Raw genomic sequence first — 12,444 nt, forward strand, 5'->3', positions numbered from 1 at the left:
ATAGGACAGTCAAGTGCAGACATAACTTTAGTTTGTTGTTGAGAAAGGAAAACTCAGGAATGACCTCCTTTGCTGTTGAATCACGAATCCCAGTAGGGTAAGAAAATTAATAGTGGCAATGGTGATGATTATCATATCTTTATTCCTTTTAAAAATATCTTCAGCTGAATAAAATGCATGAAACCTGTAGGCAGGCTGAAATCAGCTGCCTACAAAGAGAGTGTATCATGTTAGTGAGCCAGCTAGTCTGCCCAGGTTAGGGAAGGGTTGATGCTATCTCTCTAGCCCTCCTCCCCTCTTTATTATATAAAAAGGGGTAGGGCTTTACCCAGGTGAGTCCTGCCCCATGCGAAATAGCAAGAGGCACAGAGAGGAAGCTGTAACCCTTTGCAGCCAGCAATCACTTGCCTGTAGGGAGAGGAGTTTACAGGGGCAGTTGCTGTGGGGTTGCTGTGCCTTATAGCTCCACAAGAGACAGAACTGCCAAGCATAGACTTCCACCAGTTGATGGACGTTCTACTCTCAAAGGTATGCCTGGGCTGCCACTAAAACAAACACTTATTGAGGGTTAGGATGCTCTGAACTTTGTTTACACTATATTATGTTACTATGCAAGACTTTCAGTAAAGCTTATTAACAGTGTTGAGCCTGGTCTGAAGATACTAAAGTGGTGCATGAGTGTCATATGGCATATATGTTAAACTACTTTGGACCTGTAAAAGCAGTAGAAGGGTATGAAGTACATTACACTACTGTGTCAAGTGAATGTACCAAGTAAGAGGAAGGTGGTTAGTAAGGGTAACTAAGTCCTCACCAAAGACACAAGGCATCCAGCTGAGGTACCTGGGGAATGTGAGGCATACTTCGGTAGCCAGGGGTTAGCTAATTGGGCTCCCTCCCTGGTGATCCTTCTCCCATAGCAACAGGGAGAGGACCAGCATTACAGAGGTCCTCAGCCTATGTGGTACGAAAGATGAAGAATTAAGGCAGGACATGTATGAAGCCCACGTTAAGTGTCCGGTGGGGTTTAGTTCTGTTACTGGGAGTGGGGTATTAGAGGTATGCTGCTTGGTGGAGGTAGTGCGATTCAGCCCACTACTCCAAACACAACACAAGTAAAGAACTGGATGTAGAGCCTTTGGTCAACACTTATAAAGGAACTTGGCTTCATACTACATTCAGTGTCAGTTTATCTCTACGTCAGGAGACTGCCTTAATATTAGACTGCTCAAATGACCGCAGCTCCTGGCTGGTCTCAGGCATTGATGAGCACGCTCTCTGGCAAAGGTACCCCTACTACATGGGCACAGTATGCCCTGCCCGCACTGCCTAGTGTAGCCCAAGAACCTGGTGGGCTTACAGTCTCAAGGAACACTCACCACCACTGCCCACAAACTCACCTGACAAGAGTCAACTTTCCCTTCAACATATCCAGCACATATCATCGATGGTTTTATTAGGGCTCCATACATCTCAGCACTGCTGCATAAACTTGTACTTATTATCATCAGTTGAGCTTGTTGCAGAATAGGGGACAAGCTTTGTCCTTTAAAAAGAAATAAGAAACACATTAATGTTATCCCTGCAAATATCTTACTTAGTATTGATAGGAAATAAGTGATAGATAAGGCGCTTATGAGATATTTTAGTGGTACCAACCTCCATCTGTCAGTGTTCCCCATCCAGTGACATAACAGGAAGAATTGTCAGGAACAGCAGTCAGAGTATCTGCCAGACACACAGGCCGGATGTACTGAGTAAAAATCACTGGAGTTGACAATTCTACCAAAGCGATATCATTATATACTATTCCATTGTTGTAGTTCTCATGGACAACTATAGCTCTGATGCTTAATCCAGATCCAGAGGTTAATTGATTTGTTCCTAAAATGACAGTCCATGCATTCACATCTTTGTTCCTGTGGAAAAATATGTTTTTCATTATCTATTTTAAAGATATTCTGAGATATGCTATTATTATGCTGATGTTATAACTATTACAACTAATAACAAATAAAGGCTAACAACCTTAATCATTAGAAACCAATATTTCTGATTATTGGAAGAGTTTCTCGTCTCAGTATGGTACATGTAATCTGAGTAGGTTTAGAGCCAAATGGGGCCCTATGCAAGGTGGCAACTATGGGCCCGTTCTTCAGTCACTTTATTCTTGTACTTCTATTTGGCTCATGTACACACCAGGTTGGTAACCACTGACACAGGGGGCAGTTCTACACAGACCTCCAATGACCACAACTAATGGCACACTTCTCCACCAACCACCAATTGAGCGCAATTAATGGATGTTGTGCTGTACACCACATACCCAAAACCTGTGTACTATGTATACTGTGCAGTAGATTATATTTTTCACTTCGTTGTCCTCTTCACATTGTTTTGGACAATCATAACACTAGAAATTTGAGGGGGAATTTGGTAATTCATCTTGTCCAATGAGCAGAACACTTTTGCTGTAAAATAGTTTACACGGAGTGTCTATCAAGGGTGCCCTGTGCCAACATTGCTATGTTAATCCCTTATATCTATATACCAAAATCAGTGTTTCCAACAACACGGATGCGCAGCCTTGGACACAGGCAGTGTGTCCAGGGTCAGTATTCTGTCCCTTATTGCTTGTAAGCCCTGCTTCACAAGCCCAGTTCCAAATCGCATGACAAGTTGTACCCAATTATTGGCAATGAAACCATTCAAATTGGTGCTATACTGATTTGAAAAATAAAGGTTTCTGCACTATTTTTTTGCGATTTCAGGCGCAACTTGCATAGACTATAGAGATGAGCGAATCGAACATGACGAAGTGGAATTCGTTCCGAAGATTTGGAAAAATTCTATTCGCGACGAATCCGAAGATTAGCAAACTTCGGATGCACGAATCGAATTTTCCCAAAAATGGCGGCGACATGTGTGCCGACGGAGAAAATGGACAGAGAAGATGGGGCGGGGATCTCTGGGAAGGCGCGCAGACAAGGCGCGCTGACCCATAATGCATTCATGACATGTGATCGCATTAGCCAATCAGCAGCCAGCCAGCACTATAAATCGCGGCCATCTTAGAATTCTCCATTAGCCTCCGGTCATTCAAGAGAGACAGACCTGTGTGTATTAAGGGACAGAGTTAGGGCCACAGAGACTTTAGGGCCACAGAATCGTTACTCAGGGACACAGAATCGTTACTCAGGGACACAGAATCGTTACTTAGGGCCACAGCTATCAAAGAATCGAAAATTTAAAGTGACATACACCCTTTTTTTTTTTGGTGGCTGTCGTGCACAGTTGGTGCTGCAGTTTGCCGATTGTGCAAAATAAACTGACTTTCTGCTTCACAACCACTATTGTACGTTCAAAGAGTTAAATCCATTTACACGCCGGCTGGCGGTAATATTTTTTGGGTGATTAGTGCATTCCAGTGACATAAACGTACAGTTTCCAGCCAACGGCAAGCTGCAATTGACCGATTGTGTACAATAAACTGACTTTCTGCTTCACAACCACTATTGTACGTTCAAAGAGTTAGATCCATTTACACGCCAGGTGGCGGTAATATTTTTTGGGTGATTAGTGCATTCCAGTGACATAAACGTACAGTTTCCAGCCAACGGCAAGCTGCAATTGACCGATTGTGCTAAATAAACTGACTTTCTGCTTCACAACCACTATTGTACGTTCAAAGAGTTAAATCCATATACACACCGGGTGGCGGTAATATTTTTTGGGTGATTAGTGCATTCCAGTGACATAAACGTACAGTTTCCAGCCAACGGCAAGCTGCAATTGACCGATTGTGCTAAATAAACTGACTTTCTGCTTCACAACCACTATTGTACGTTCAAAGAGTTAGATCCATTTACACGCCGGGTGGCGGTAATATTTTTTTGTGATTAGTGCATTCCAGTGACATAAACGTACAGTTTCCAGCCAACGGCAAGCTGCAATTGACCGATTGTGCTAAATAAACTGACTTTCTGCTTCACAACCACTATTGTACGTTCAAAGAGTTAAATCCATTTACACGCCGGCTGGCGGTAATATTTTTTGGGTGATTAGTGCATTCCAGTGACAGAAACGTACAGTTTCCAGCCAACGGCAAGCTGCAATTGACCGATTGTGTACAATAAACTGACTTTCTGCTTCACAACCACTATTGTACGTTCAAAGAGTTAAATCCATATACACGCCGGGTGGCAGTAATATTTTTTGGGTGATTAGTGCATTCCAGTGACATAAACGTACAGTTTCCAGCCAACGGCAAGCTGCAATTGACCGATTGTGCTAAATAAACTGACTTTCTGCTTCACAACCACTATTGTACGTTCAAAGAGTTAGATCCATTTACACGCCGGGTGGCGGTAATATTTTCTGGGTGATTAGTGCATTCCAGTGACATAAACGTACAGTTTCCAGCCAACGGTAAGCTGCAATTGACCGATTGTGCTAAATAAACTGACTTTCTGCTTCACAACCACTATTGTACGTTCAAAGAGTTAAATCCATATACACGCCGGGTGGCGGTAATATTTTTTGGGTGATTAGTGCATTCCAGTGACATAAATGTACAGTTTCCAGCCAACGGCAAGCTGCAATTGACCGATTGTGCTAAATAAACTGACTTTCTGCTTCACAACCACTATTGTACGTTCAAAGAGTTAGATCCATTTACACGCCGGGTGGCGGTAATATTTTTTGGGTGATTAGTGCATTCCAGTGACATAAATGTACAGTTTCCAGCCAACGGCAAGCTGCAATTGACCGATTGTGCTAAATAAACTGACTTTCTGCTTCACAACCACTATTGTACGTTCAAAGAGTTAAATCCATTTACACGCCGGCTGGCGGTAATATTTTTTGGGTGATTAGTGCATTCCAGTGACATAAACGTACAGTTTCCAGCCAACGGCAAGCTGCAATTGACCGATTGTGCTAAATAAACTGACTTTCTGCTTCACAACCACTATTGTATGTTCAAAGAGTTAGATCCATATACACGCCGGGTGGCGGTAATATTTTTTGGGTGATTAGTGCATTCCAGTGACATAAACGTACAGTTTCCAGCCAACGGCAAGCTGCAATTGACCGATTGTGCTAAATAAACTGACTTTCTGCTTCACAACCACTATTGTACGTTCAAAGAGTTAAATCCATTTACACGCCGGCTGGCGGTAATATTTTTTGGGTAATTAGTGCATTCCAGTGACCTAAACGTAGTTTCCAGCCAACGGCAAGCTGCAATTGACCGATTGTGCTAAATAAACTGACTTTCTGCTTCACAACCACTATTGTATGTTCAAAGAGTTAAATCGATATACACGCCGGGTGGCGGCAATATTTTTTGGGTGATTAGTGCATTCCAGTGACATAAACGTACAGTTTCTAGCCAACGGCAAGCTGCAATTGACCGATTGTGCTAAATAAACTGACTTTCTGCTTCACAACCACTATTGTACGTTCAAAGAGTTAAATCCGTTTTTATTTTTGGGGTGCTTATTGAATTAAAGAGTATGTCAGACAACACGCAGAGGAGTGGCAGAGGAGGCAATGTTTCAGGAGCGAGCAGACGTGGCAGCAGAGGAAGGGGTCGAGGCAGCACTAGTCGCAGCCAGAGGCCAGTGCTCCCGGTGTCATCCAGCGGTCGTGTCTCCACCGACAACCCTGCCGTCATCGATTGGTTGACTCGGTCGTCTTCCTCTTCCCAGGTCACCTCTGACACCTACAGCCAACGGTCGGTGGGTACGTCAGACACAACCGTTAGTTGGCATGGCCCGGGAGCAAGCCCACTGAAATCACGTGTCCTCGACCTGCCCCTGTCCTTTGGTGTTCCCTCACCAAGCGAAGTATCGCATGCTGTGGGCTCAGCCCCACTGTACAGTAAGGAAGAGCTAACAGAGGGCGGTCAGGAACGGGGGGAGACATCCGCCTCTTCAGCAGCCAGGCGAAGAAGTACTGGCGAGGAGAGTGGCTCGGTAGCCGGTCTAGAGACAGGTCTGTCTCCTGACCCACACGCAGCCGAGGGGGCTAGTAGTGACGCGGAGACCCTAATTGATGATGATGAGGCTGATCGCACTTGGCAGCCTCGTCGTCATCAGGCTATTGCTTCCGCATCATCAGGAGAAGAGGGTGCCAGCTTGCCAGCGAGCAAAACAGTCGGTGGGTTGCCCAGGAGGCAGCAGGGTCGCAGCAGTGTCAGTGGAGCCAAACGGCCACGGAGTAGAGCACTAGCTCCACTGCAGCCTACCACCACGGCCAGTAGTGGTGCCGGTGTGCACGGAGGAAGTAGCAGTCAGCCAGTGAGGAGTAGCGGGGGGCAAAGTTTCCTACTCGGCGGTGTGGCAATTTTTCGTCAAGCCGCCCGAGGAAGTAAACGTAGCCGTATGTCGACTATGTGGCCAGAAAGTCAAGCGTGGCCAGGGGGCCAATGTTGGGACTACAGCGTTGCGTCAGCATATGCAGCGTCGCCATTCGGTGGCCTGGGAAAACCGTGATAAAGATACGGCGGTTCTGCCTGCCCCAGCCCCCGCTCCATCACCCGCTCCGTTACTTGCTCCGTCACCCGACGTCAATCGCCCTCTATCAGCCAGTCAAGGCTCCAACACCTCTGCTGAGGGGAGTTGTCGCTCGTTGGCATCTTCCGCTCGTTCAGATGCTCCTTCTCCTGCTACTCCTCTTCACGGATTCCGTCAGCAGTCTTTCTTGGAATCCGTTTCCAAGAGACAACAGTTTGCGAGCACGCACCCAACGGTGCAGAAGCTGAACGTCCTCCTGTCCAAGTTGCTGGTGCTGCAGTCCCTCCCTTTCCAAGTGGTGGACTCAGCACCTTTCCGAGAAATGATGGCTTGTGCCGAGCCGCGGTGGAGAGTGCCAAGCCGGCATTTCTTCGCCAAAAAGGCAGTGCCAGCCCTGCATTCACATGTAGAAGAGATGGTGGGCCAGTCTTTGAGCATGTCGGTCTCTGGCAAAGTGCACGGCAGCGCTGACTTGTGGAGCTGTAACTACGGTCAGGGACAGTACATGTCATTTACGGCCCACTGGGTGAACGTGGTGCCGGCACAGCCGCACCAGCAACTTGGACACGTCACGCCGCTTTTGCCTCCACGTTTGCACGTCCTTGGTCCAGCAAAGATGTCCGCCTCTACCACCTCTTCTTCCGCCGTGTCCTCAGCCGCAACCCCCGTGCCAAGTCCCATTACCCGACCGGCATATCACATGTGCAGGGCGCAACGGTGTCACGCTGTGCTGCACCTGGTATGCCTTGGCGAACGTAGTCACACAGGGGAGGAACTTCTGAGTGTAATGAACAGAGAAATCGACAGATGGCTGTCTCCGCGCAAACTGAAAATCGGAACCATGTTGACCGACAACGGAAAGAACATGGTGTCTGCTCTGCGTCAAGGAAGGTTGTGCCATGCGCCATGCATGGCTCACGTGTTCAATCTGGTTGTCAAGCGGTTCCTAAAATCCACCATCCCACTGCAAGACATCCTTAAAATGTCACGTAAACTTTGCATGCATTTCAATCATTCCTACACCGCAAAGCACACCCTCCTTGAGCTGCAGCGGCAGAACGGAATTCCACAGCATCGCCTGATCTGCGACGTTGCAACAAGGTGGAATTCAACCCTACATATGTTAGACCGCCTTTACGAACAGCGAAAGGCCATCACCGATTTCCTGATGTTACAAGCGGATAAAGGTACTCCCCTGTATAACTTAGATGTCAGCCATTGGCAGCTCATGCGTGACACCTGCCGCTTGCTCAGGCCCTTTGAGGAGGCCACGCTATTCGTGAGTCGGCAGGACTATGGGATGAACGACGTCATTCCTCTGTTGCACGTCCTGGAACAAATGCTGTTAACAATGGCTGGTCAGGGTGCGGTAGACGTGGCGCACAGATCTCAACGCCACATGACCCCTGTGGGGGCAGGACAGGAAGAAGAGGAGGAGGCCAAAATAAAGTACTATAAAAACCACCTATGTAGTCAGTTGGTCTCTGCCTTTCTGCGCCAACGTCCATCCTCAGACACTGTGGGCCCTGTGCGCTTTGTATATCTGTCGCCTTAGGGGCCGCTGTCTGGCGACATAATTTTTTGTCACTGTGTAGACATCTATTTATAGGCCGATGTTTGGCCACAAAAATATATTTAGTAATAACCTAGCCCTTCAGGCCGCTCCCTGAACACCTCGGGAATTGCTTTGTATATCTGTCGCCTTAGAGGCCGCTGTCTGAACAGCTCATGCATTGCTTTCTATATGTGTCGCCTTTGAGGCCGCTGGCTGGACAGCTGATGAATTGATTTGTATATATGTACTTATTGTCCGCTGTCCGGACAGCTCATGAATTACTTTTTGTATATAGCCTTCCAAACCACTCTCAGAATAAGTCATGATATTCATGCTGTGTATAGCCTTATAGGCCAATGGTCAATCAAGTCATGATTGTTATAGTGTGTATAGCCTTATAGGCCGCTGTCTTTACAACTTTATAATTCCATGCAGTATATAGCCCTATCGGCCACTTTCTGGCATCCAGTTGCTGTAGCCCCCATCACCACACTGTGCCACGGGCCCCTGTACCGCCTTCTCATACTGCTGCCAGATCCATCCTCTGCCATGTGCGTCTTTGTCGTCTGCTCACGCTGCTGGGTTCCAGTTTTAAACCTAGGCCTGTGTATGGCTTCCGAATACTGCTGCCTCCACCGCCACCCTGCGCCATGTGCCTCTGTCGTCTGCTCACGCTGCTGACGGCTTCCGCTTTTTAACCTAGGTCTGTGTATGGCTTCCGAATACTGCTGCCTCCACCGCCACCCTGCGCCATGTGCCTCTGTCGTCTGCTCACGCTGCTGACGGCTTCCGCTTTTTAAACTAGTCCTGTGTATGTCTTCCGAATACTGCTGCCTCCACCGCCACCCTGCGCCATGTGCCACTTTCGGGTCTCCTCACACTGCTGCCAGGTCCATACTGATTCATGGCCCCTGTACCGGCTCCTCATGAACGTGGTTCAGCGGGTTTGCATCACTTAACGGCAAATCGTTGACAAATGCTGGGACGTTCAGTGTTGTGCGCATTAAGCCAGACACCAAAGGGCAGCACAGACCTGTTATTACTCGCTCAAGCATGGCTGAACAAAACCAGTCTCTACCACAAATTGGACCCAGACCTGCCCAGGGTCTCGTAACTAGATTGCACGGAGGAGTAGAGTCCGTTATCGGAATTAAATAGACAAAACGCCACACCAAAAAGAGTGGCCATTTCCAACACTTATTCCAGAAAGAGGAACAACCCGTTTCATATACGGCCCGTAGACGTTTCACGTCTGCCACATTCAGTCGATTTAAGACGCAAGCTCCACTTCCTGTGGTCTCTGACCGTCGATATACCTTTAAGTGTCAGCTTTGAAGCTATATTCCCTCCGGAGCACTGACACTGGTGCCCTTCCGTCAACATGCCTTTAAGTTTCAGTTTTCAACCATATTCCCCACAGAAGCCAAACTCTTGGGTATCCCAGAAGCTGCTCAGCGGGTCACGGCAATAAAGCTCCCGGTTCGCAGGTTGTTCCGCCTTATGGATGGAAGTACGACGGTATATGATCTTCTTCGCACCCACGGCATTACCTCATAAAATTTCTGCATTGCATCTGCAATCACAATGCTGACTTCCCGGATCGCCACTCAGCCATTGGACTCTTGATAGTCGTCTCCCCACACTGCTGCTGGGGGGACTTTTTAACCTAGGCCTGTGTATGGCCTTCAATTGAAGCTGCTTCCGCTCCGCCACTCTGCCATTGGACTCTTGATAGTCGTCTCCCCACGCTGCTGCTGGGGGGACTTTTTAACATAGGCCTCTGTATGGCCTTTAATTGAAGCTGCTTACGCTCCGCCACTCTGCCATGGGCCTCTTGGGTATCCCAGAAGCTGCTCAGCGGGTCAGGGCAATAAAGCTCCCGGTTCGCAGGTTGTTCCGTCTTATGGATGGAAGTACGACGGTATATGATCATCTTCGCACCCACGGCATCACCTCATAGAATCTCTGCATTGCATCTGCAATCACAACGCTGACTTCCCGGATCGCCACTCAGCCATTGGACTCTTGATAGTCGTCTCCCCACACTGCTGCTGGGGGGACTTTTTAACCTAGGCCTGTGTATGGCCTTCAATTGAAGCTGCTTCCGCTCCGCCACTCTGCCATTGGACTCTTGATAGTCGTCTCCCCACGCTGCTGCTGGGGGGACTTTTTAACCTAGGCCTGTGTATGGCCTTCAATTGAAGCTGCTTCTGCTCCGCCACTCTGCCATTGGACTCTTGATAGTCGTCTCCCCACACTGCTGCTGGGGGGACTTTTTAACATAGGCCTCTGTATGGCCTTCAATTTAAGCTGCTTACGCTTCGCCACTCTGCCATGGGCCCCTGTACCGCCTCCTCTTGCTGCTGCCAGGTCCAGAGTGTGTCATGGGTCCCTGTACGGCCTCCCATTGCTGCTGACTTCATCGCCAGACTCTGCCATGTGCCACTTTCAGGTCTCCTTACACTGTTGGTGGGTTCCATTTTGTGATAGGGTGCTGTATGGCCTTCCATTGCTGCTGCCTCCACCGCCACCCTGCGCCATGTGCTTCTGTCGTCTGCTCACGCTGCTGACGGCTTCCGCTTTTTAACCGAGGCCTGTGTTTGGCTTCCGAATACTGCTGCATCCACCGCCACCCTGCGCCATGTGTCTCTGTCGTCTGCTCACGCTGCTGACGGCTTCCGCTTTTTAACCTAGGCCTGTGTATGGCTTCAGAATAATGCTGCCTACACCGCCACCCTGCGCCATGTGCCTCTGTCGTCTGCTCACGCTGCTGCCAGGTCCATACTGATTCATGGCCCCCTGTACCGGCTCCTCATGAACGTGGTTCAGCGGGTTTGCATCACTTAACGGCAAATCGTTGACAAACGCTGGGACGTTCAGTGTTGTGCACATTAAGCCAGACACCAAAGGGCAGCACAGACCTGTTATTACTCGCTCAAGCATGGCTGAACAAAACCAGTCTCTACCACAAATTGGACCCAGACCTGCCCAGGGTCTCGTAAGTAGATTGCACGGAGGAGTAGAGTTCGTTATTGGAATTAACTGTGAGGGACTTTTAAACCTAGGCCTGTGTATGGCCTTCAATTGAAGCTGCTTCTGCTCCGCCACTCTGCCATTGGACTCTTGATAGTCGTCTCCCCACGCTGCTGCTGGGGGGACTTTTTAACATAGGCCTCTGTATGGCCTTCAATTTTAGCTGCTTACGCTCCGCCACTCTGCCATGGGCCCCTGTACCACCTCCTCATGCTGCTGCCAGGCCCGTAATCTGCCATGGGCCCCCGTACCAACTCCTCATGCTGCTGCCAGGTCCAGAGTGTGTCATGGGTCCCTGTACGGCCTCCCATTGCTGCTGTCTCCATCGCCACACTCTGCCATGTGCCACTTTCAGGTCTCCTCACACTGCTGGTGGGTTCCATTTTGTCATAGGGTGCTGTATGGCCTCCCATTGCTGCTGCCTCCACCGCCACACTGTGGCTCCACACTCTGGTTTTGGCCCCGTGACTGCCCAAATGAGTGAAGTGTGCGGTGATTCTAAGATCGACGGCACTCATCTGCATGTCATACTGACTGACAGTATTATTTCTCTTCCCCAGCAGACTCCAAGGGCATTTAAATTAAAGGTACAGTGTTCTGCACTAATATAAAGGCTCTCTGAAGCCTAGAAACACCCTTTTTATAAGTTAAATTCGCAGCGAATATATTCGGCTCGAAGCGAATTTATTCGGCGAATTCGGCGAATCAGCCGAACCGAATTTTTGAATAATTCGCTCATCTCTAATAGACATCTGTGCATGAAGTTGCACAGATGTCAGGCAAGTCCCACCTGAAATCGCACAGACTTGTGGCTTTGAAATCATGTGACTTCAAGTGAAGTCGCACGATTTCAAAGTTGGATTTAGTGTGAACCAGGGCTGTTCAATGTGCAGTTGCATGTGGTCAGTCACAGCAGTTTGTCATTGATTTGTAGAGGCTTCCTGGCCATAGCTGATAGCAAAAACCTGTGAGCCCCGATGTAGGTTTATGCTGATTCTTGCAGCACTACAGCTCCAATCAACCAATTTAATAAGGCCTGAATCGTTTAGTTCTGCTTTAGGAAAAGACACTTTTTTAGTGAAATACCAAAATTAATAGTAATAGTTTTTTTATTTTTCATTCAAAACCTGTTTGGTGGTAATGCAGAGAATGCATTTTAAAAAGAGCATCTTCTTGTGCTTAAAGTGGTTTTAAAGCATTACAAATATCAAGCTAAGTGACTGGCTTTAGGAGATACACAGCAATGAAACAAATCCACCTATATAAGCTGTACCTGTTTATCTGCAGTCATCTCTTCTCTACTAGCATCAAACTGCAGAATGTACACAACTTTTCTGA

The 12,444-nt window shown here is 48.1% G+C and overlaps 1 protein-coding gene across 1 annotated transcript in view; it reads right to left on the minus strand.

Annotated features, from left to right (window-relative positions):
- The window catches only part of LOC149447611 (transmembrane protease serine 11D-like), a 69,971-nt gene that overhangs the window by 5,938 nt on the left and 51,589 nt on the right, over nucleotides 1–12,444 (minus strand). The window contains exons 9-10 of the mRNA XM_089652296.1: nucleotides 1,660–1,919; nucleotides 1,401–1,546 (exon numbers count right to left, since the gene is read on the minus strand). Of these exons, the coding sequence (XP_089508422.1) occupies nucleotides 1,401–1,546; nucleotides 1,660–1,919 (406 nt within the window). The remainder of the gene's footprint in view (nucleotides 1–1,400; nucleotides 1,547–1,659; nucleotides 1,920–12,444) is intronic.

This window comes from Staurois parvus, unplaced genomic scaffold (assembly GCF_062004578.1).
Source record: "Staurois parvus isolate SC_StPar_1 unplaced genomic scaffold, SC_StPar_1.0 ptg000679l, whole genome shotgun sequence".
NCBI lineage: Eukaryota > Metazoa > Chordata > Amphibia > Anura > Ranidae > Staurois > Staurois parvus.